Here is a 22,034-nt window from a genome sequence, read left to right as displayed (position 1 = left end):
TCAGCTGAGCACGTCTTAGACACGTTCATGCCAAAGGAAGCTTCCTGATCATTGGTTTCCTGGCTTAAACAACGTATCCTGAGAATACTCCAAACTCATTTCTTCAGGTAGATTTTGACACTGAATGTGCAGGTTGACGTATGTGCACCCTGGATGGACTGCCATGGGGCTTTACTGATTTCAAAGCAGTCCCACATACACCCTCAGCCCTCACACCAACTCCGAGTGGCACATGCTCTTTCTATTGCACGTCACCATTTTTGCCAGCATCTGGCAGACGTGTGTACCTACCCAGCATGTAGAGAGCGATTCTGCCCGTGTACTGGGAGATCTTCCCGTACAGCACGGAGCACAGCGCGTTGGTGGCCGAGAAGGAGATCATCACGTAGCCAACAAACTGGATCCCCAGGGCGCAGGTGACGTACGACTGGAGGAGGGAGCACAGAGCGATGTTAGCCGATGCTTGTCTCAAGCCTCCCCAGGGCCTGGCTCTGAACTTGCACGTTGGTGGTTGGAATATAATTTATGCTCAAACGCATTCTGCTGTGTGACAGCTGACATGCTGAAGTGGCCTGAAACCTTTGTCTAGGGTTTCGTGGTCCCAGCATGGGAGAACAATGCCCATGCTTGTAAGGAAAATCCCCTTTTGGGTAAGAGGTAATGAGGAATGGTTTGGACAGATGTCTGGGCAAGCTCCTGCCATACATCCTTTGCCCTCTGCTGTGCTATACTTATTATTTACTTAAGGGCGAATTTGAACTATTCTTGTTGAGGTTGAACACTTCCTATTGGGCCTATAAGACAGTGGAAAGAAGACAGAAGGGGTGATGAATTTAGGTTGAGCACAGAGGATTTTTAGGACAGTGAAACACTCTGTAAGATGTTATAGTGATGGATACATGTCATTATACATTTGCCCAAAGCCACAAAATGTACAACACCCAGAGTGAACCCCAACATAAACTATGGACTCGGGGTGATAACGGTGTGTCAGTGTAGGTTCATCAATTGTAACAAATGTGCCCTCTTGTGAGATGTTGATAATGGGGGCAGCTGTGTGTAGGGAGGCAGGAGGCATGTGAAAACGCTGTACCTACCTCTCAATAGTGCTACTGACTTAAAATGGCTCTAAAAAATAAAGCCTTAATAAAATAAGAAGAAGAAGAAGATGGAAAGAGAATGAAAGGACTCCCAGTAGAGTCAAGAAGAAAGAAAAATGCTCCTCAACCAGACAGTGAGGGATGAAGTGGCCCCCCAGCCAGGACCATGGGTCAGCCTGGGCTCCAGCTGTTACCCTTGTGTGCCCACCGATCCTCTCCTTGGGCAGAATCAGGACAGACATAGACAAGGGGACTGGCTAGGACGCCCCACCACATCTGGATGGTGGGGACACCGGCTGAGGTCACATGAGGGCATGTCCAAACACCAAGGGACCATCGTGTCCTTACTCTTTAGAACTCTAAGACTCTCCGTCAAGATGGTCCCGGGAGCAGGGATGCCAGAGAAAATCTAGGACGCCCAAATCCTGCACAGGGCATACTTATTCTAAAGGATATGTGTGGTTTATCTGAAATTCAGATTCAACTGAGCACTGTGCTTTTTAGCTTGCTAATTTGGCAACTCTGCCTGGGAGGGAGCCATGGTGGGGATGAAGCAGGAGAAAGCTCCCGGATAAGGAGGGTGATCCGAGGGATGCCCCTGGGATGCAGGCTGACTGGGCCAGCCTTGGCCCTGCCTCTCTCCAGCTCCCACCACGCCCAGCTCCTATCTAACACTTTCTGGAAAAACGGTCTCTATTCTCTAACATCCCTGTCTGTGGCATCCCTTTCATGGCATCCCAGAATGTTCTTCAGGACGGGGTACCACCAGGGCAGGGGAACTGGAGAGAAGAGACTCCGTGAGAGATCCATGATGGAAGGTGGCCATGAGTCCAATTGTGTCAACCTCAGCGGATGAGGGTCTCTCTGCTCATCCAGCCTTCCTGCCCTGCCCTGGCCGACCCCAAAGAAACCTTCCCCCTTCTGACAAAGTGGGCAGGCAGCGTGTGGGCCAGGCAGGCATCTGGGGAAAGAGGGTGATCTGAGCAGACAGGGTGACAATGCCTGGGAGCCATGTCTGTTTCCAGACTGTAACACACAATTTGAAAATTAGAGTGATAAGGAATTTAAGTGTTATTCATGGATTACTGTTTTCCCCTATTTCTTCTCTAAAATAAGGACACAGGGTGAGATGCAGGCAGGCGTGACACAAATAAATGTTACACGTGATGACTCATAAATAGCTGTGGTCCTTGCCCCTGAAGATACATGTCAAGGGAGAATGTTCCCCGGAGATAAGGCCATACTCAGGTCAGTTGCAGTCACCTGGAAGCCTATATCTTAAACCATAAATTTAGCTATCATAAGGACGTGCACAGCACCAGCAGCCACGTTTGCCTGCCCGGGCTCAGGGCAGGTGGCCCTGAGACCTCCAAACCCAGGTAGGTGTGGCAGTACACCGTGGTACATGTGCTTGGCTTTTAGCTTGCTCTCGTACCCTCGTGTAGTCACCCGAGAGGAAGGCTTGCTGAAACCCACTGTACACGGGCAGCAGAATGAGGAGACACAGACGTTTATCTCTGAGAAGCTTGAAAGTTGACAGCAAAGTGGACCAAAAAGATGACGACTTTTCCTCTCCTTTGCTTTTCTCTTGGACATCCTTTATGGGTTGGAGAAAGGTGGCTACGAGCAGGACTGCCAGCACGCCACTCCCTGGAAGGAAAATAAAGAGTGAACGCTGCTGTGTTATAAGATCCAGGAGGTGGTGGTCACTGGGCACACGTGACTTCAGTCCCCTCTTCTTCTGGCGGGTCAATTTCAAATCCAGATTTAAGATGAAACTAGGTAAGCCGGGCCTGACCAAGCCTCACATCTTCAATGTCACGTTGGATTCCTACACACGTGGCCGTAGATAATTAACTTGTGGCTGGCAGGCTTTCTCATGAAACCTGCCACAGTCAGCCAGATTGCCCTCAGTGACATAAAATACAAAATCTTGGGGAGAGACCCCAGATGTCCTCAGGGTCCTTAACCATCGACTCTTTCTCTCATCCTAACCTTCAGAATAATTTCTACCAACAGCCAGTCTCCCTTCCCAGGATTATGCATTCTGGAAGGTTACCATTTGCTAAGCTTTTCATTTATTCCAATTCTATTCATCTAACAGTCCTGCTGTAGGACTTGCTGACATATATCACCGTCGATCCCAAGTGCAATGGGATGTTGTGCATTTGAAGACAGGAAAAGAAGTTCTTTACATACTGATATGGGGAAATCTCCCAAGAGAAATGGCTAAGAGAAAAAAACAGGATGCAGAACTGTGAGTCTACGATAAAGAGGAACATAAAGATGTATTTGTTTATATGTTCATTAAATACGTCTAGGAATTAAAGACAATGTGGGTTGCCTATGGGGACAGGAGAACTGAGTGCCAAGGGACAGCTGTGAGAGGGGAATTTCCACCACATGCCTTTTCCAATATTTGCATTTTGAACCATGTGAATGAGCTATCTATGCAAAAACAATTTTTTTTAAAAAGAAAACTATTCATTTCCTCCTTTGAGAGGACATCCTGTACTTTCACAATTCCAAGCTGCAATGACTAGCCTCTTTCCCTCCCATCCACCCACTGCCTTATCAGATCACCTTCCTTTCTCTAGATGGAGGATGGACATTTGTTATGCCTTTTTTTTCTTTACATAGAACACTTTTCATTCTCAATGATTTTAGGTGCCTTTTCTGATATCTTTATGTCTCCCCTGTTTTTCTTCACTCAGGCGATGATAATCGTACATGGCGCTTTGGGAATCACAGATCAATTCAAGAGCAGTGACCAGACCATCTTGCCTGTCTCCTGGTGCTGGTCAGAATCATTCAGAACGGCTCTGAAAGATCTGAATCACTTATTCCTAGTTTGAATAGCTGAGACCTGTCATCCTTTAAAGATGATTTGATGACTTTCTCTCTTTCCTTCATCTCACCAACCGTATCTGCTATTTTTCTGTCTCTTACAGCCAACAGATGCCTCGATCTCGCCTGGCTGGCTGAGCATGACTGAGACCATGGGGTTTACAGAGTCGGCCCTCTTCCGAGCTGTTTGCAGAAACGGTAAAACTCGCTGCCAGCTCAGAAAACTCCACTATTAATGCATTTCCACCCAGAGAAGTGCTAATTGACTTCTAAGCTCTATTTTTGTCTACAGAACCCTTCCCCAACTTCATACTAATTCAGCATTTTAATCAAATTTATTAAACACCTTGTGAAAGCCCGCAACGCTGTCGCGCACGGTCCTTCCATGGTCACCGTTCATTTCCTCTAGTGTCATGCTTGGCCACTCAACTGTCAAAGCAGGTGACCACGCCTGGGCAAAGGGCACTCTGGGCATTTCAACTGTAAATCGCTCTTCCACACCAACCCCATTAACTGTGTGTGGACCACGTGAAAATGTGTATCGGTCTCCACTAACGGGCCACAGCATGTCTCACCTTGTAGGAGGGCCTCTGAGCAGCCCCCTAGGACACTGACCCCCCAGCAGAGCCTATGAGAGGTGAGTCATCCATATGGAAGCCACGTGTTTCCTATGTGTGTGTCCAGAGCTGTCCCATGACCCAGAACCTTTCGAAGGGGCATGAATTGGGACACCGCTGGTGATGCACGACTAAGAAGCTGCATTCTAAAGAGAATGGCTTTCCAAGAAACTTCATTAGGACAAAGCTCAGAAATCCTGGGAAATGACTCCAGGGGGGTGACCTTCTCCTTTTTTTAGTCCATTTTTCTCCTCTCCTAATTTTTTTGTCTCTCTGGTAGCATGGCCTTGCTTAGAGAAAGGAGACACAAAACCTGCAAGAAAGCCACAACCGAATAACAAGAGACAGCTTCTCCATATTTCATACACATGGTCTCTGTTTTACATAAACGTCTGGACCCCCACTCCCTTAGGCTATTGACTCTGCGAACCAGGAGTTGTGTGTAACGTCTAAGTGGGGCCCAGGGCTGCTGCCAGAGGACACGTGGAGATTCAGGGACATGAGGCGTACCCTCACTGGGGAAGGCACGCAGAGAGCCACGTTTTGAGGATAGAAATGTAACAAAGAGCCTGAAATGCAGAAAATGTGCTTTTCCGCGGCTAGTGCTCTTTCTGGAGAACAGGCTCAACCAACCACAGTTCTTGGGCCCAGGCCTGCTGGCTTCTCAATTTTGTAAATAAAGTTTTACTGGAACGCAGCCACGCTTATTTGTTTACATTGTCTGTGGCTTCCTCTCCACGGCAAAGACAGTGTTGAATCTTGCAACAGAGACCATACGGCCCTCAAGCCTAAAATATTTATGGTCTGGCCTTTTGTGGAAGAAGCTGGCCACCTCTGCTCAGACCAGTGCATGTCACAGATGGGAGGGTCATGCATGTGGCTGCATGACTAGGAGTGGCAGAGCTGGGGGCAGGACCTGAGGACCTTGACTCAGTCCAGTCGTTTCCATGAGGCCCAGCCTCTCCACCGTGTGAAGGAGATGGTGACAGGGACTGTTGAGAAGGGACCAGCGAGGTGACCTCCCATCCTCACCACGTTGATGGATACACTGGGACCCGATGGGAAAAGCCACAAGCAGTTCCAGGTCAGCAGAAGCTTTGGAGATGGTGGAAGCAGGCTGGGGCCTACTTTCCACCGGTTCCCCATGCCCCGCCTTCCACTCACTTCTCAAACCACTCCAACCTGGCCCTGGCACAGAAGCACCAACCAAAATCACGTTCTTGATGGGTGTCAATAGCCTGTTGGTGTCCAACCTCATCCTTGAGTGTCCCAGGAGCCTTTGTCACTTGTGACCATCTCAGCCCCCACCTCACTGCTGCTGCCACCTCGGGAGTCCTTGATGCCCTTGATTTTGTCTCCTGCCTTCTTCAAAGGCTGCCACCCTCTCCCCGGCCTTGAGTGCTGGTGCACCCAGGGTTCCGGGCTGTACCCACTTCTTCCTAACAATCCTTTCTTTTTCTCCCTAAGACTCTCATCTCCTACTAAGATTTCAGCCATCGCATAAAAAGACACTCCTGCATGCACTCCTGCTCTCGGGCCTGGGTCCTGAACCCAACACAGTGTTTCCGGCTGCCTCGTGGACCCATCATTCTGCCATGGCATCAGGCAAGACATTTCCCAAACTGAACGAATTCTGCTTTCAACTTCAGGGTTTCTCCAGCCCCTTTCTCTCCCACATCCCATGTCGAATCCATAGATAAGTCCTATTGGCTTTTGCTCTAAACTTTCTTGCCCTCCCCTCTGTCTTCACTCTGCCACTGTCATCCTCCCTGCCTCCTGTGGATTCCCTTAACTGGCTGCTCTGCCCACTGTTTTTCCGCACTTCCAAATCACACCTACATTAGACTCCGTCTAGAAAAAGAATCTGCACCTGTCCAGACTCTTTGGCACGGTGTCAAGCTCTTCCACGATGGACCACAGCTGGTCACCCCCATCTCTGGCTCCTCTGTCCCCTCCCATGCCCTTGTCCTCCAGCCACGCCCGCTCCTCTTTGGGCTTCTCTGCCTTCAGTGCCCTCTCACATCCCCCTCTCTGCTGGTAAAACCCTATCCCTCCTTCCAGACGGGCCCAGGGGCCGCCTCCTCTCAAAGCTGCTCTGGAACCCAATTTCCCAAGACGATGTAACTACACATCGACTGGGAACTTTGTTCAAAACACTTGTCACATCAAATTGTGGGGAGTTGAATGTGTATCTGTCCCCTTTATTGGACTCTAAGCTTAAAGGTGAGGTTCCTGTCTTCCTAGTGTCTGGACCACATGAGGGCTAGCCTGTTGCCAGGCACATGCTTTGCACCACTCTGCTTTGCACCCTAAACTGACTGTTTTACAAGTGATCACTCAGCACCTCTGATTTGGAAGTGACTTTGAAAGACACCTGAGTATTGGGGGCAGCTTACTGTCACACCGTGGAGACAAACTCTAACAATACACATAGCCTTTCTAACCTTTAATTTCCAGCAGAATGCTGGACTCACTCCCACCAAATCCAACATATAGCAGACTCTCCACCTGTAAGAAGGGCACATTCCAAGACCTTTCAGAAGCCCAAAATTCAACAAGGATGAAGAATAGATTTAAATTCCCTTCAAATGGTCAAAAAAAAAAAAAAATCCAAACAACTCCAAAGGTTCTAAATTTCTAAATTATTTAGAAAATTTAGAATTTCTAAATTATTTAGAAAACTATTAATACAAATATTTTCCATTAAAATGAGCTTCGAAGGATAAGAATCATGATGAAAATTAACTCCTTTTGGGCAACCACCTTTTCATGAAATTCTAGTCTGTGTGCCTTCAGCTACATTGTGACCAGGAGTTGAGAGCCCTGAGGCCTCATTGATTCAAGGACGGTGGGTGCAAGAGAGACCCATGCCCAACACCAGCCTTGCAGAAGGAGCTAGCCAAATCCATTCCTGAGAAAAAGTTGGCAATTTATAGGGATTTTGGATTTCCAGGTCACTTGGACGTTAGTTGAAAGACAACCAGCCAAGCCACCAATGCCATGGTCCACCACGGTGCTGTCCAATATGGTAGCCATTAGCCCTGGATGGCCATTGAGCACTTGGAATCTGGCTGTTGTGGCTTAGGAATGGTATTGTTAATTTAGTTAATGAAAATTTAGATAAGCACAAGTAATGGCTACTGCACTGGACTGTACACATGTAAAATGATTCCATCATCACTGGAGACTCCATCAGACAGCAGTGGTCTGGTGTACCTGATTTCATGTGAAAAATACCTGAGTATGCCCTAACTGAACACATTGTTTTCAGAGAAAGAAAGACTAGTTATACTTTGGGGAAATGGTCTTTTTCAACACAGAAGGAATTGGGTTAGCTTCCCTCAAGACACTGCACAGTGCTGTTGAGCACGTACCTGTGTAGATGCCCAGCAGGGTGTAGATCAACTCCTGGGAGGGACTTTGGGTGCTGTTGGTGGACGCTGTGGCCATCAGGCAGTCGCTTGCCCCACAGGACAGGAGATTCTCCTCTGGGATGGCCCCTGTGTAGTCAGAAGCAAAGCGGGGATATGAGAACCCAGGTAATCTGATAGGATATGGGACCTGAAGAATGGATGTGCCCAGTGCATAGGGCATGGATATGCTGAAGGCACACCATCACAACAGGTCAAAGTCACAAGACATGGGTTTAACAAAGTGTCTCCAAACATTCTTGCCCACAGGCACATGTCCGTATACTTGATTTTAAGACACTGGACAAAGGTACAATACATGTTGGTTACTTGGTGTATTTCTTTCCTGACATAATTGAAAATTTCCAAAATGAATCAAGAAGAAATAAAGTACATTAGAATGGGTGTCAGGACCGCTGGGTTCTCTTGCCGATTCGTCTGTCACTGGTTCCGTGACTGCAGGCAGCTTATTCCAAACCTTTTCTGAATGTTAGTGTCCTTATCTGCTAAATGAATAGAATTTGAACTATCGACGACTCTCAGTCAGACTCATGTCAGAATCTCCGGAGGGAGGGGAAAGTTGTTGTAGAAGAAAGACTATTCAGTGTTTTTTTGTTTTCATAATACAAATGTCGTCACATAAAGTGCCCCAAAATCCCCTTGGCTGGTGAGCTGTGCAGCTCATTGAAGGAGAAAGCAGCATGGAGGCCAGTGGCATAAAAAGTTTGAGAAGGCCTGCAGTGCTCTCCAGATGCCTCCTGCCCTCAAATCTGTGTCCTGTGATCACTCAGAGAATTAAGTTCCCTTGCCTAAATGTCTGTAAGAGTCAACTCATTCACTCCATTTCACACCAGTCGTGATAGAGACTGAATTTTAAGCCCAGTTTCTGCTGAATTATTGCTGATGGGGACAGCGACAATAAGTAAAAATTGGTATCTATCAAACCTATGGTTTCTCTTCTTCAGATGCCTTTAGCAAGTGATGATACCGCATGAGAAAAAAGGGAAGAAGGATTTTGATTACAGTTTCCCAAAGGCGAGACTGGATGTGGGACACCAGGACAGAGAGAGAGAAATAATCCTGAAAATAGTTTGGAGGGTTAGGACATTTTCCCCCGTTGATAAAGACTTCCTGAAAGAGTCGAAGAGATTTATTTCCCCTGCTTTTGCTTTACATCCTCAACACAGACATCAAAGGCTGCAGGCAGAAAACAGACACACGCTATATATGCACGTCTGGGCAAGGTCAGATAAAGACAGATGAGTTCAGACATCACTCATCAGATGTTCAAAGCAGTTAAGGATAAGTGGTCTTAGGTGTAACATTGAACACTGGTCAATGGATCAAGTCAGTGGGACAATAAGTCAGTCAAACCCATTCTTAGACATTCGAAAGAACAGTGATGACTCCATGAACCCAAGTTCCATTGGTGGTGGCCCTCAGTTTCCTCAGGGCATTCCTCTGCTGGGGTTCCCTCTGCCCAAAGGAGGGATGGGACAGAACCTCTGAGCACCAGTGCATGAGATAGACCATGAGACCCACCCAGACTGTCCGGGGGGAAGAGCCAGGCACCACCCGGTTGAGCAGAACGTCTTCAGGGCCTCATGTGATAACCTGCTCGAATCACAGAATAAAGACGTGCGTAAATGCGATCGGGGACACTCTTGGTGGTGGATCCAGCCCCCCGAGTCACCACCACCAAGCCTCGTTTCCTTTTACCTTGAGTGGGTTTTTGGCCAAACACCAGAGACGAGATCAGGTTGCCCCACACACCAGATGACTGGAATATGAGAAAGAAGATGCCAAAATACTGGTTCACCACATTTTTGCCGATTTTTCCTGCCTCCTCCGCATGTGTGTTTCCCATGATCGTGAGGTACGTGCAATGAGCAGACCACAGTGGGGCAGCTCCGAGGCCCAGCATGATGGAGGTGGGGATCAGAGTGTACCTGTAGAAAGAAATGAAAGCATATGGCGCCTTGCCCGCCTCTGTTCTCCCCTGTGTTTGGGGAGAAGGAAGCTCCATGCCTGGCCCATTGTAAGCACAGTATTATGTTTATGGATTGGTTAGATTGATGGATTCTCATTAGACTAAGATAAATGAGCAAAACCAGTGCCTCTTCTGGGTCAGGTTCATTTGCAAGAGTGAAATTCAGTGCCAGTGACGTTTCTTTGTATGTGATGCAAGTATGAGCAATGAGCTGGGATGGTTTCTAAATATTTCTAACAGCTTTATACTAAAAAATGATTTATTTATTTATCTATTGTCCTCCTCAATGAGGACTCTGTATGAAAACTCCATAGTAAGGAGAAAAAGAACAACGTGAAGCTGTCGTAATCAGTAGGTCCCGGGTAGCAATGGAGTATCCCTCTAAGAGATGCTCGAATGAATGTCCTGGGAACAAAGGCATGTGGCCCAGGAGCTTAGAACTGGGACCCCGAGGACCCCTTCCCATCGGGGTAGGGAGAGCTCAGGCCGGGCACTGGCACCAGCTCCAGCCCTGCCTCATCCAATTTCTATGACACAGATGAGGTACGGTGTTGGGTCCATTGGTCATGTTCTGCTCAGTCTCCCTGAAATTCACCCTCGACATCTTAGTCGGATCGTCCCCCTCCTTCCTGGGACCATAAAAGTGCCCTGGGATGCTAAAGGCCCACAGCAGACCTCAGGAAAAGGTCAGGATTGGGAATCAGGAGAAGGCGATGCGCCCAGCAGAGGGGGGCAGAGACGTCTTGGCGGGAAAAACGGAAAGAAAGCCACTCTATCCTCCTGTCCCAGAATCTGAGAAAGGAATTTCAGGAAGCAGAGCTCATCTTAAAGCAGAAGTGGTGGGCAGCAGTAGGGGCGAGCGCCAGCTGTGTGCCAGCTAGTGGTCCCCAGCCTGGGAAGCTGGGGGCCGTGAGCCACGGGGGGCCTACCAGCTGGCGTAGAAGTTGCCCAGGGAGAAGGCCACGTAGCAGCACATGGAGATGACGATGCTCCACTTGCAGCCCAACTTCTTAATGAGAACTGACGGGAGAAACATGGAGGACACGAGCACCGCCCCATAGATGGTGCTGAGCGCTGCCACCCCCAGGCCTTCCTCTCTGTACAGGCTGCTCTGTGGGAACAAAAGCAGCTCTGGTTAGAGAATCCCATGGCGAAGGGCATGGTTCACCTCTAGGTCCCCGAGACCACCAGCAAGAGGCTTTCCTGGGCAGGTGGCCTCTTCTCCAGCCGACGGTGCCATGTGGGAGGAAACTGCAGTAAATTCTGAGTATAGTGAGTCCACGGCTTCTAGAAATGAGGGAGAGGGAAAGTCTGCTGGGGCCGGGGTGGGCCCTGAGGGCAAAGGGGCCCTCTGCTCTCTGGGACAACTGCCTTCATCTAAAGAATGCAAAGAGGCTGCTGGGACGATGAGGGAGCCGCAGCATCTCCGGGCACCTGCAGGAGAGAAAGATGGAAGCTGAGCCCGAGGCAGAGAGCGAAGGTCCCGTTCCACACTGTAAGTGAAGACTCACAGTCTTCATATTTTTGTCATTTGTCCCTTAAGCACCTAGTGTAGCTTGGTATGAAGGGACCAAAAAGTCAAATATGTAACCAGAACCAGACTGGCAAAGGCAATGGCAGGGGTGAAGTTTGGCTTTTGCTGTGAACGAAATCCCAGCATAATTGTTTCTTCTTATTGTTTCACTTGTAAGAGGAAAGAAGAGGCTGAAGAGGAGGGAAAGGAAGGCCTGGATGAGGAGGAGGAGAGGGAGGAGGAGAGAGAGGAAGATAGAGGAGGGGAGCGCGGAGGAAGAGAACAATTTCCATTCGCAGGATCTTCCTGCACAACGGTCCTTCTGCGTGTTCCCCCCATCTCTGCTTCCTTTGCCTCCACACAGCTTGGGTCCACCCCACAATCAGTGATGGCGTGAGGGCCTGGTGTGCTCCAGGTGGTGGACCAGACACCGGAGGAGAAAAAATGCCCCTGACAGGGCGTCTTCCCCTGCAGAAGGTAGAACCCAAATCTCAGATCGCCACCGTTTAAGGAGCGTTGACAACGTGAGGACACAGAAGTAAGAGCTTTTACATTCCTTCTCCTTTATGGCTGAGAGAGACGTCATTATCCCAATGGGGAAGGTGCAGAAAGAGACGTGGAACACCTTGTAGGATTATACACACAGCGAGTTAGTCTAGAAGATCCGACAGCCGCTACTTTAACACCTGGACGGTTGACTTTCCTTCCTACCTGGTCAACCTGACAGAACACAATGTCTTATAGCAAAAGATCCTGTACCATGCGGCAGGTGCAACCTTCAGAAACACTCCCTTTCACCTACTTCTGTCCACTGGAGAGTCCAAATCCCTCAAGCCGAGCTCTTACTCCAGGAGTTTCTCTTCCTTTCCTCTCTGCAGCCACCCCCATCCCAGACATGCTCTGACCATCCTCATCCTCTTCCCAAATAGCACCCATTCTTCAAGTGCAGATCAGGGGTCCCCAAGGCCCTCCCTGAATAACGCCATCTGTGGAGATCTCTGCTTCCATCTTGTGCTGGAGTTTATCTCCCCACCAGCCACCTGACCTTTAGCACTTACCACCTGGTGACCCTGGAAGTGACCCCAGCTGACAACAATCCTGTGGAATCCAGAGGAGATGTTCCACTTTTTTGAGTCGCCCCCTATTTCTTGCCCAAAACGGATACTTAAAAATATTTGGAGCCAGCCCCAAGGTTGAGTGGTTAAGCTTGCACCCTCCGCCTCAGCAGCCCAGGGTTCGCTTGTTCAGATCCTGGACACAGAGCTACACACTGCTTGTCAAGCCATGCCGAGGCAGCCTCCCACATAGAAGAACTGGAAGGACTTACAACTAGGATATGCAACTCTGTACTGGGGCTTTGGGGAAAAAAAATAGAGGAAGATTGGCAACAGATGTTAGCTTAGGGCGAATCTTCCTCACCAAAAAAAAAAAAAAAAAGTTTGTTGTTGGGGCCAGCCCGGTGACAAAGTGGTTAAGTTCGCATGCTCTGCTTTGGTGGCCCAGGGTTTGTGGGTCTGGATCCTGGGCATGGACCTAGCACCACTCATCAGGCTATGCTGTGGCAGTGGCAGTGTGTCCCACATACAAAGTAGAAGATTGGCACAGATGTTAGCTCAGGGACAGTCTTCCTCGCCAAAAAAAAAAGTTTGTTGATTAATTGAAACTGAAAGTAAGAACAGCCAATCCCAGGAAAATTCTGAAATCTAGTTAGAAGATGGAAACGGAGCACTCTGCTCTGAAGTGGGGGCTCTCTGGACATTTCTGTTTGTCGCTCTAGTTGCAGGAGCGTGGGGTGAGAGAGAGATGTGGCCAGCCCGAGCCCTGGCTCTCTTCGTACTTAGGTATCGCGTTCTCCTGTGTTCCTGAGCTGGCCTCTGTGTGTTAACGAGAAGCCTGCAGCACTTCTGCGCCCTGGAACTCCTTCCCACCCACAGCACTGCTGCTGCAAAGTGGCCAGGTCTGTTTGTCGCTTACAATCGAGGGAGATTGCAAACCACTGAAAAGAGAGCCAGATGTCGATATCCAAAGTGGGAACCAAAATCTTAAAGTCAATTTCTTTTCACCTGAATGGCCATGTTCAAACACCTGTATTTGCACGTGTTAGGAGTCAGCCTACCAAATACGGGCACGAGGATAAGTACAACAAGTGTTGAATGCGGTAAGACTATTGGCAGGAACAATTAGAATCTTCACACAACTCATTCCACAAATGGGTCCCGAAGCACTTTCAGGGGAGGCTCTGCGCACGGCCCTACTGATGCAAAAGCAATTCGAGCAGCCGCCGCCCTCCGGGAGCGCGTGGTGGCCAGGGCCTGACAGGAGTCGGGAACAGCAGCAACCAGGCAATTGCAATCGGGCTGGGAGTCCCACAAGAGGGGCAGTTCAGGGGCTTAGAGCTCCTGGCGGGGGGCTGCGGGGGGCACTAAGACCAGCTCAGTGGAGTCAGAAAGACTTTCTAGGAGTGAGGGTCAAATGAGATCTGGAGGATTAGGAGGTAATCAGGGAAAGCGTGGGATGGGGATGTTGTCGGGGATGTGTTTACACAGGCCCCGATTCTGAGTTGGGGAAGTGGATTGAACCTCTAAGCCATGGAGAGCCCCCGAAGGGTGTCAAGCAGGAGGCTGATACACATCAATGACTTCTCCATTCACCAACTGACCATCCGGTGCCTCTGTGTGTGGAGCACGGTCTCAGGCAGGGGGATATGGTCATAGAGTGATGGGCATGGTCCTGGAGTCATGGAACTCATAGGTGTCATGTGGTGCCTGCCACAGCACTGGGAGTGGACACAGGGGTGCCTCACCCAGACTTCGGATCCAGGGCACAGGGAAGGGGGAGAAGGGAGTGACATTCAAGTTGAGGTCTGAATGATAAACAGAAGATCAGTAGCCAAAAAAGTGACAGAGAGGCAGCTGCTGCAGAAGAAGCTGTGTAGACGCATGTCTGGGTCCAGGGACAGGTGCACAACCTAATCCAGACCAGGCTGGGCCCGTGCGGATGCTTGCAACCCTCTTGGCCACTCCTCTGGGGCCTGAGAATGAAGTCAACCAGAGGAAAGCAGAAGGAAATGACAGGGACAGGCAGGTTCCTCCAAGATCATCGGGAGGCAGTCATTTCTGAAGACACTCCTGTCCACGTCATTATGTTCTTTCGCTTAAGCCAGTCCTGATGATAGAGGTAATTACCCCAGTAAAACCACGTTTACGTCTTCTGGATCAGCGGGCAAGGAAAGATGGTGGTCTGGGACAGAGGGTGGGTAAGTGGGTGGGTGGGATTGTTCCAAGCCAGCGTGGGAGATCTGGTTCTTTAACATCTCCCATCTTACAAGGAAGAAGGGACCACGTTGATGACAGCACGTGCTTCTGCTTCCAAGAGCCTCGGGGGACTGGGGAGGACCTGGATACGAGTGTGGTGCCTCCCCGTGGCTGTACCGCTCTCCCTGTGCTGTGCTGGTGCCACTCTGAGTGTTTCCTGAACCAGCTTCCCACAGAGCTGGGGGCCACGGAGGCAAATGTTGTCTGCCCACATTCGTCTGTGGCCGCAGCGTGCCATAGTCACAGCCTGCGAGACCAGCCCCCCTGGGGAGCTGCTAAGGCTCTCCCTCCCTCCCTCCCTCCTTGGACTTTCAAGTCTAGAGGCCAATTTGCTGTCATTCAGCTGAGCATCTGTCAGATCCACAACTGCTTCCTGAGAATTCGGACGCCCATGACGGCCAGGCCCCGAACCCAGAGGAGCTGCCCTGCCTGGGGCGGGTGTAGCAGCAGGGTCTCCTTCTGTGGGGCAGGCTCTCCCTGGGGAAAGTGTTACTGATGGGTCCACACCCTCATAAGTCTCCTTCCAGACAGCACATACTGTGCTCCACGTGAGCGCAATTCAATGTAGCAAAGCAGGTGTCTCCTACACACTAACATTTTACGACAACATCAGAAAGGCCTGGAAGAGGCAATGACGACAAAGCCGTGAACCATGCTGGCAAGAAAGGAGACTGCTTCCTCTTAGACTTGGTTTTGAGAATCACCAATATCTACAGTTTCCTTCTCTGCGAGCCTGATGGAAAACAAGACCGAACAGCGATTCCCTGAGGAACGCATGGACTTAGGATTTGAAGCTGAATTTGAACTTCCTTGACAGCCCACTAGTTCAAGGTGAGGACAGAAATTCGAGTCTCTCCCCTTCTGTCCTGCCCCTTTGATTCTGAGCGCCTGTGTGTGCTTTTCCAGTTCACTGCTGTGCACACAGTGGGTGCCTACCTCTTGTTCCTGATTGACAAACCGTGCAAGACCACACCAACTTGTCATCAGAAGTTCTAAAAATCTTTATGTGGCCGCCCCCAGCCCCCAGGGCACAAGGCTGGGAGAAGGAATGCACCCGGGGCCTCGTGACAGGTCCCTGGAATGCCTGGAGGTTCCATAGACAGTTAAAGATCAGACTTAAAACATAACTACCCAGGGAAGATGCAGCAGGTGTACTCCTGGGCACACGTGACCACTGCCACCACCTCTTAGAGAGACCCAAGGAGGGAGGAATGCCACAGGGCATCCAACTGCACAGAGATCACTTCATCCAAGTCCACGGCTGTGCTTAACGCAGCGACGGAATCTACAAGGTCTAGCGAAATTTGATAAATTCACCTTACTGCCCTTGACCACAAAGCCGAGGGCACGAAAGCATAGACTTCACGATGATTTGTCCTGTGTCTCCTCTTAACCAGCCAAAGGCAAAGAGTATCTTATCAAATTGCTAAGCCAAGACCTTCGATCTCCTAGCCCAAGGGTCAACCACCCACGCTGTTGGGCAATCCTGCTGGGATGGGAGTGGGAACTGCATGTTGTCGCAGGCAGGTAAAAACCACCATTTTTTTTTTAGAGCGTTTTGGGGGCGGGGGGTGAACTGGGTAACAAGAAATCCCACGTTCCTCATCCTCAGTGACCATGGGGGCTCTTGGAGGCCAAGAGGCGTTCAGAAGGCAAGACACTGTGACGGTTGTGACTTACCTGCAGATTCTGTAGCCCTCCAAAGGCAGTAAAGAGAAGCAAGAATCCAAAGGAAACCACCAGAACATTCTTCAGGCTGCTCTCCATCGTGTTGAGGGCAGGTGTCAACCATCAGTGGCTTCGTAGTTCCTTGAAAGAAACCACTTGGAGCACAGAAAAAGCAGTCTGTGTAAGAAGTCACATTCTCCCTGGTTTGAGTTAGACATGTGTTAGTCATTAAGGCTGTCACAAGTTAATGGACTTGGTTATCACTGACACCGTGGAGTGCCACCGTGTTATTCATTCACCCTCTCTGCCATCCACAACCACCACTTTCTAACAGGGCCAAAGTTTGTATGTACTTGTACTTTTTTCCTACAGTTTCTAGTAGATATGGTCCTTACAATAAAGTGATGATTTTCATATTATATATATTTCATAATATAATTACATATATTGTGCAATACAATTGTATATGTAATATAATATTTTCTATATACACCATTGTAGATATAATGGTATCTTCCACATTAAGAGAAATTGTCAATGGTGCAAAATGTGGGATATATTTCAGTCTGAGAGAACAAAGTATAAATGTGAACTTCAAGATACATAGGTCAACTTCTGACAAAGAGTCAACATGGTTAGAAGATCCAAGGGTCAAAGGATTAGCATCTCAAAGACTATGTGATTTATAGCACGGCAATAATTAAAAACCAAACTTCTCTCAGTATAGAACTTTTACATGCGTCATTTCTGCTGTCCCACAACGGTGCTCTGATAATTATCATTAGAACTCTTAGACTCATTAGCAGACAGGGACCTGAGCTTCCGAAGTGTTAGACGTCAGGTCTAGAGCAGTGCTGTCCAAGAGAACTTCCTGCACTGTCCAATATGGTGGCCACCAGCCACATGTGGCTACTGAGCACATGACATGTGGTGACAGCAACTGAAGAACTGAATTCATAATTGCATTTCATTCTAATTAATTAAAATTTCAAACAACTAACCCTATATCGCCTAGCTAATAAGCAAGCAAAATCATTTGCTTATCCAATTATTAGTACAATTGTTTTATTTAATTGTTAGTAAAACTTAGTTTGAAGATAGTTTCCAAAGTTCTGTGAAGTTGATTATCTTTATCTAGTTTGGATGAATAAGGTGAAACTTACAGCGTTGGTAAAGGCACCACGTGGTGGCAGTGCTGTCAGGGAAGTGTGTCATGCCATTTGAACAGCATGATGAAGTAATCGCTCTTGCAACTTAACTTATTCCTGTGAAAACAACATTTTTAGGAAAAGAGTGGCTTTATGTATGGACTGAATGTGGATTATCACACTTATACAGACATGTGAGCGGCAAAGTCTAGTCAAAGGAGTGCTAACCACAGAACCAAATGAGATGTGTAGGTTCAAAATGTCATCCTGTAACTCCTTAGCTGGGCCATCTCAGTTTCTAAACCTCAGCTTCCTCCTGAAAAAGGAGGGTTGCAAAAGTTGGAGAAGCTAATAATTATGAAAGCCCCTGGAACACATAGTCATTACCAGTTAATGTGGATCGGCTAAGATGACATTTTAACTTTCAGAGCAAATACCCATTGGAGCAATATTTAAAGAAATTTAACACCTAGCCTAACCCAGACTATTCCACAGGAATCTCATTAGCAGTTAATGAACTCTAGCTTCCTTTTGATTTTTCAGCATCACTTTAGCTGACTTCCCTTCTGGCCCGTCTGCAACCACCCACAAATGATGTACTTTGATACTAGGAGATTCCTGAGGTTTCCTCACTACCCACTGTTCAAGCTTACCAGAACCATCTTCTGGATTTGCCAACTGGCTCTGGGGAGCAACTTCCTCCCGTTACTGTTCCAGCCCTTTGCACAGCCAACCAGCATCTGCTGAGGAGCTGTGTGCTTGTGCAAAGGAACCCCAGAGGTCTGCTTCCGTCTTTGCAAGTCACTGCCCTCCCCGTCCCCTAGCTGTGCTCTTTCTGGTCAGGAATTCATCGCTGACATAATTGCTTTACTCCTGTTGGCTTTTTCACCCTCCCTCCCGGTTCTTCCCCTTCATTTATCTTAAGAGGGATTTTGTAAATAAACAGACACTTTACAGTCTGCCTTGGCTTCTTGAAAGAGATGTCCACTGGCACCGTGCCCCGATTGTTTACAGGCTGAGGACAGTTTTAGAGGTAGTCACCAATGCTTTCCTCACATCAAAGGGACCCGGGCTTGGAAGTGTGTCCCCGATAACTTACCCATTCCTGCAGATCTGTGGTTGGGCTGGGGACAAGAATGGGAAACCCCAGAAACCCAAAAGCTGCCCTGACTCCTCAGCCAGTTTCAGCATCGTGGACAACGTGTTCCTGCAGCCATGAACCTGGGCCGGGGCCAACCTCAAGCGGCTGAAGCGATTTAGGTAGAAATGACTCGAAGGATACCAAGAATCATTTCGCTCCTCAAAATTAACATCAACTCTATGTCACTTGGAGGAAAAAAAGATGATTTTGTAGCTCTGCGCACATTTTAAGTCAGCAAACTTCCCGCTAAGAAGATAAAGATTGCCTTTCCTTTAAGGCAAGTATAATCAATGATTTGCTGTTTTAGAGAAAATACTTATGTAAGCAAATTAATATCAATTTTCTTGACATTTAAATCTGACATCTTCGTTAATAAAAGCAGCACCAAACAAATTCAAATCTGTCCTCTTCATTATTCAGACTTTCATCTACATAAAGATGAAAAATGTGTGTATAAGGAATGGAAAAAATTATCGCCTAAGTTGAGAATTCTTATGCTTTGGAAATAAATGTACTTGGAGCTTTTTTTCTTTTTAAGCAATTTATATTTTTAAATTGTGTTTCAGGCACAGCTCTGACTGGAGAAGGGTTTTCCCTTAGCTAGCATCCCACGCAGCTGCAGGCTTGGAGAGGCAGGCTCCGGAGCTGACCCGTGGGTGAGACGGGCTGTGACAATGAACCGGGATCGAGAGACCCCCGGAGTTGAATGGGGATTCTCCTGGATCCCATCCTCCCTTGGCCGAATTCTCTCCACCTCATTCCCATCACTGACCAGAGACAGCAGGGACCTCCTCATGGCAAATTCAGCAGAAGTGGGGCCCAGGAAAAGGCTTGAAATAGCCCAAAATACTTTCACCCTCACAATACTCTTGAATCATACCACCCCTCTAAGCTGTCATGAGATTCTCCGTCTTCCCTGCCCTCGGGGTCCTCAGCACTCATTTCATTGTGGGACATTTGAGCAGCCTGACTCTGCAGCCAGAATCTTCCATGGGAATCTGCAGAGCCCCCAACTCCTGGCATCTGGGAAGTCTATGCACCCTTATTTCATACCAGAGTGGAGGAGACTGGCAGGCCCTCAGGTATAACATCTGAGGCATCTTTCACACGTTCTGTTGAATGAGTCAGAGATGGTAAAGTCTTCACACACATGGGCATACACAGGTGCGCACACACACGCACACCCCTCTTTGTTTTCCAAATGCATAATCCCTTTTCCCTTTCCAGTGAGCCTTCTTCTGCCCTAGATATAGAACCAACTTCTACAGTTATTCTCCAACCCCTTGTTGAATGCCCACCCTGTGCCAGGTATCATTCCAGTGCCAGGACCACCACACTGAGAGAACGGTGAGGGGACTGTCCTCATAGAGGTTTAATTCTAGTGGAGGAGACAGACAAGAAGCAACTATGCAAGTAGAGTAATCAAACAAATTCAGACGGTGACATGTCCCGTTCCCCAAACAAAGCAGGTCACACGATAGAAATCATGAGGAGGGTGGTCCCATTTGGTCCCCCGGCCCCCCCACATCTCCACAAAGGCGGAGGAGTGATAACCAGCTGCTGGCACAGCTGCTCAGCTCCACAGACGCTGACCCAGACAGATTTTCTCTCAACAGAATCTGAAAGTTCCCGTTTTGCAGCTCCCGGACCATCTGAGGGAGCCAGCAGGTCGGAGCGAGCAGCTCTAACGAGGTCGCTAGGGAAACTCAGGCTGAAACTTGGACGGCCCAGGGCCAAATGCGTGTGCGTCCAGGAAGCCAAGATGAGGGGCATACACAGCGTATATGCTGGAACTGTCTAGGTACTTTTCAATTGGTTGTTTTGTCTGTAAAGTCAAAGCCACAGTGACATAAGATTACGTGGGTCAATCTGCAAAGACAATTTTGTGTCTTTGCTCCCACAATGCACAAACATCCAAAAAATGTGAATTTTGTCCCCAACTGAAATAACGTTATCTATGTCGATTTTACCTAGTGTTGCAGCCTCCTTAGTTCCTGTTGCTGTCGTGGCTCATGGCTTCTTCAATCTTGGAGAGTGTCAGAAGCTGAGACGGTTTCCTGGGTTGCTTCTGGCTGCGAGAGAAGTGACTGACTCTTTCCAACAGTACGTTGGGAAATCATTGCATCACACCTGTTTGCGCTTCAGCAAATGGCACAGGATGTTTGTACACCACAGGTCTCCCCCAGCAGATGGTTATCTGGGAACTACTTAACCCTTTTTGGGAAGGAATTTCTGGCAAGCTGGACAAAGATAGGCTTGATAGATAGAGTAGTTGACGTGATTGAGAACGTTTTAGAAAGACCTCTATTGAGAATTACTGCTTGGTTCTTGAATAAAAATAGCATGAGGGGCCGGCCCAGCCGTGCAGTGGTTAAGTTCACACATTCTGCTTCTGGGGCCCGGGGTTCACTGGTTCGGATCCTGGGTGCAGACCTGTGCACAGCTTGTCAAGGCATGCTGTGGTAGGCATCCCACATATATAGCAGGGGAAGATGGGCACAGATGTTAGCTCAGGGCCAGTCTTCCTCAGCAAAAAAGAGGAGGATTGGTGGTGGATGTTAGCTTAGGGCTAATCCTCCTCCTCAAAAAAAGAAAATAGTAAGAGCTCATTTTAATGAAAAAATCATGCACATATGTGTGTGTGCACATATGAATATGAATAGATACATATGCACACACAGTGAGCTATATACATCTGTACACCTACATACAACAAGTCTGTAAACAAACAGACTCTGGACAATAGACCTTGTGGAAGGAAGGGGCCACGTGTACACTTTCTATCGGATGCACCTATATACTATTTCCATATTTTTAGGAAGATCATCTAATTTTTAAAATAATAAAAATGTTTAAAGGAAAGTATACTTTTAGAAAGAAATTTTGTTATAAAGAACTTTAAAAATTAAGCTAAAACTCCAACTTCTTGCTAGGCCTCTTGTTTTCGTCATTAATGGGTTTCCCCTCAGTTTCTCTCCAGCGCTCCCCATGCCCGTGGCTTACAGCGCTCAGGCTGAAACCGCTGGAGCCACAGCCCCACTCACACCCTCCTGTGCTTCCACCGAGCTTGACCCACCCTCCCCCCCAGCCCTGGATGCCCCCGCAGGACGTCCTCCTGGGGCACGCAGTCCTAGCACCGTGATCCTGTTTCATCATGGTCATTTATGCTCCAGCTGGTTCCCCACTGGATGGATGGGCAACTCCTTGAGGCCCGGCTTGTCTACGGCAAGCTAGAAAGAACAGAGGCATGGTTGGGACCCTGGGGGAGGCCTGGCAGACAGCCGTG

The 22,034-nt window shown here is 48.4% G+C and overlaps 1 protein-coding gene across 7 annotated transcripts in view; it reads right to left on the bottom strand.

The window, feature by feature from the left end:
- The window catches only part of UNC93A (unc-93 homolog A), a 38,042-nt gene extending 17,123 nt beyond the window's left edge, over positions 1 to 20,919 (bottom strand). For 3 of the 7 annotated variants that reach the window (XM_070256552.1, XM_070256551.1, XM_014738153.3), the window contains exons 1-8: positions 20,719 to 20,857; positions 17,623 to 17,724; positions 16,472 to 16,659; positions 10,894 to 11,075; positions 9,694 to 9,923; positions 7,939 to 8,064; positions 2,536 to 2,750; positions 292 to 427 (exon numbers count right to left, since the gene is read on the bottom strand). In XM_070256552.1, coding sequence (XP_070112653.1) covers positions 292 to 427; positions 2,536 to 2,750; positions 7,939 to 8,064; positions 9,694 to 9,923; positions 10,894 to 11,075; positions 16,472 to 16,558 — 976 coding nt within the window. In that variant the 5' untranslated portion in view covers positions 16,559 to 16,659; positions 17,623 to 17,724; positions 20,719 to 20,857. Of the gene's footprint in view, positions 1 to 291; positions 428 to 2,535; positions 2,751 to 7,938; positions 8,065 to 9,693; positions 9,924 to 10,893; positions 11,076 to 16,471; positions 16,660 to 17,622; positions 17,725 to 20,718 lie in introns of all 7 variants that reach the window. The other 4 variants (XR_011434505.1, XM_005608137.4, XM_070256549.1 and 1 more) reach the window with 3 other exon arrangements.
- Between the last annotated feature and the right edge of the window lie 1,115 nt (positions 20,920 to 22,034).

The sequence above is a fragment of the Equus caballus genome, chromosome 31 (assembly GCF_041296265.1).
Source record: "Equus caballus isolate H_3958 breed thoroughbred chromosome 31, TB-T2T, whole genome shotgun sequence".
Taxonomy (NCBI): domain Eukaryota; kingdom Metazoa; phylum Chordata; class Mammalia; order Perissodactyla; family Equidae; genus Equus; species Equus caballus.
The sequence above is the reverse complement of the archived record's forward strand: the minus strand, read 5'-3'. Positions and strand labels throughout refer to the sequence as shown.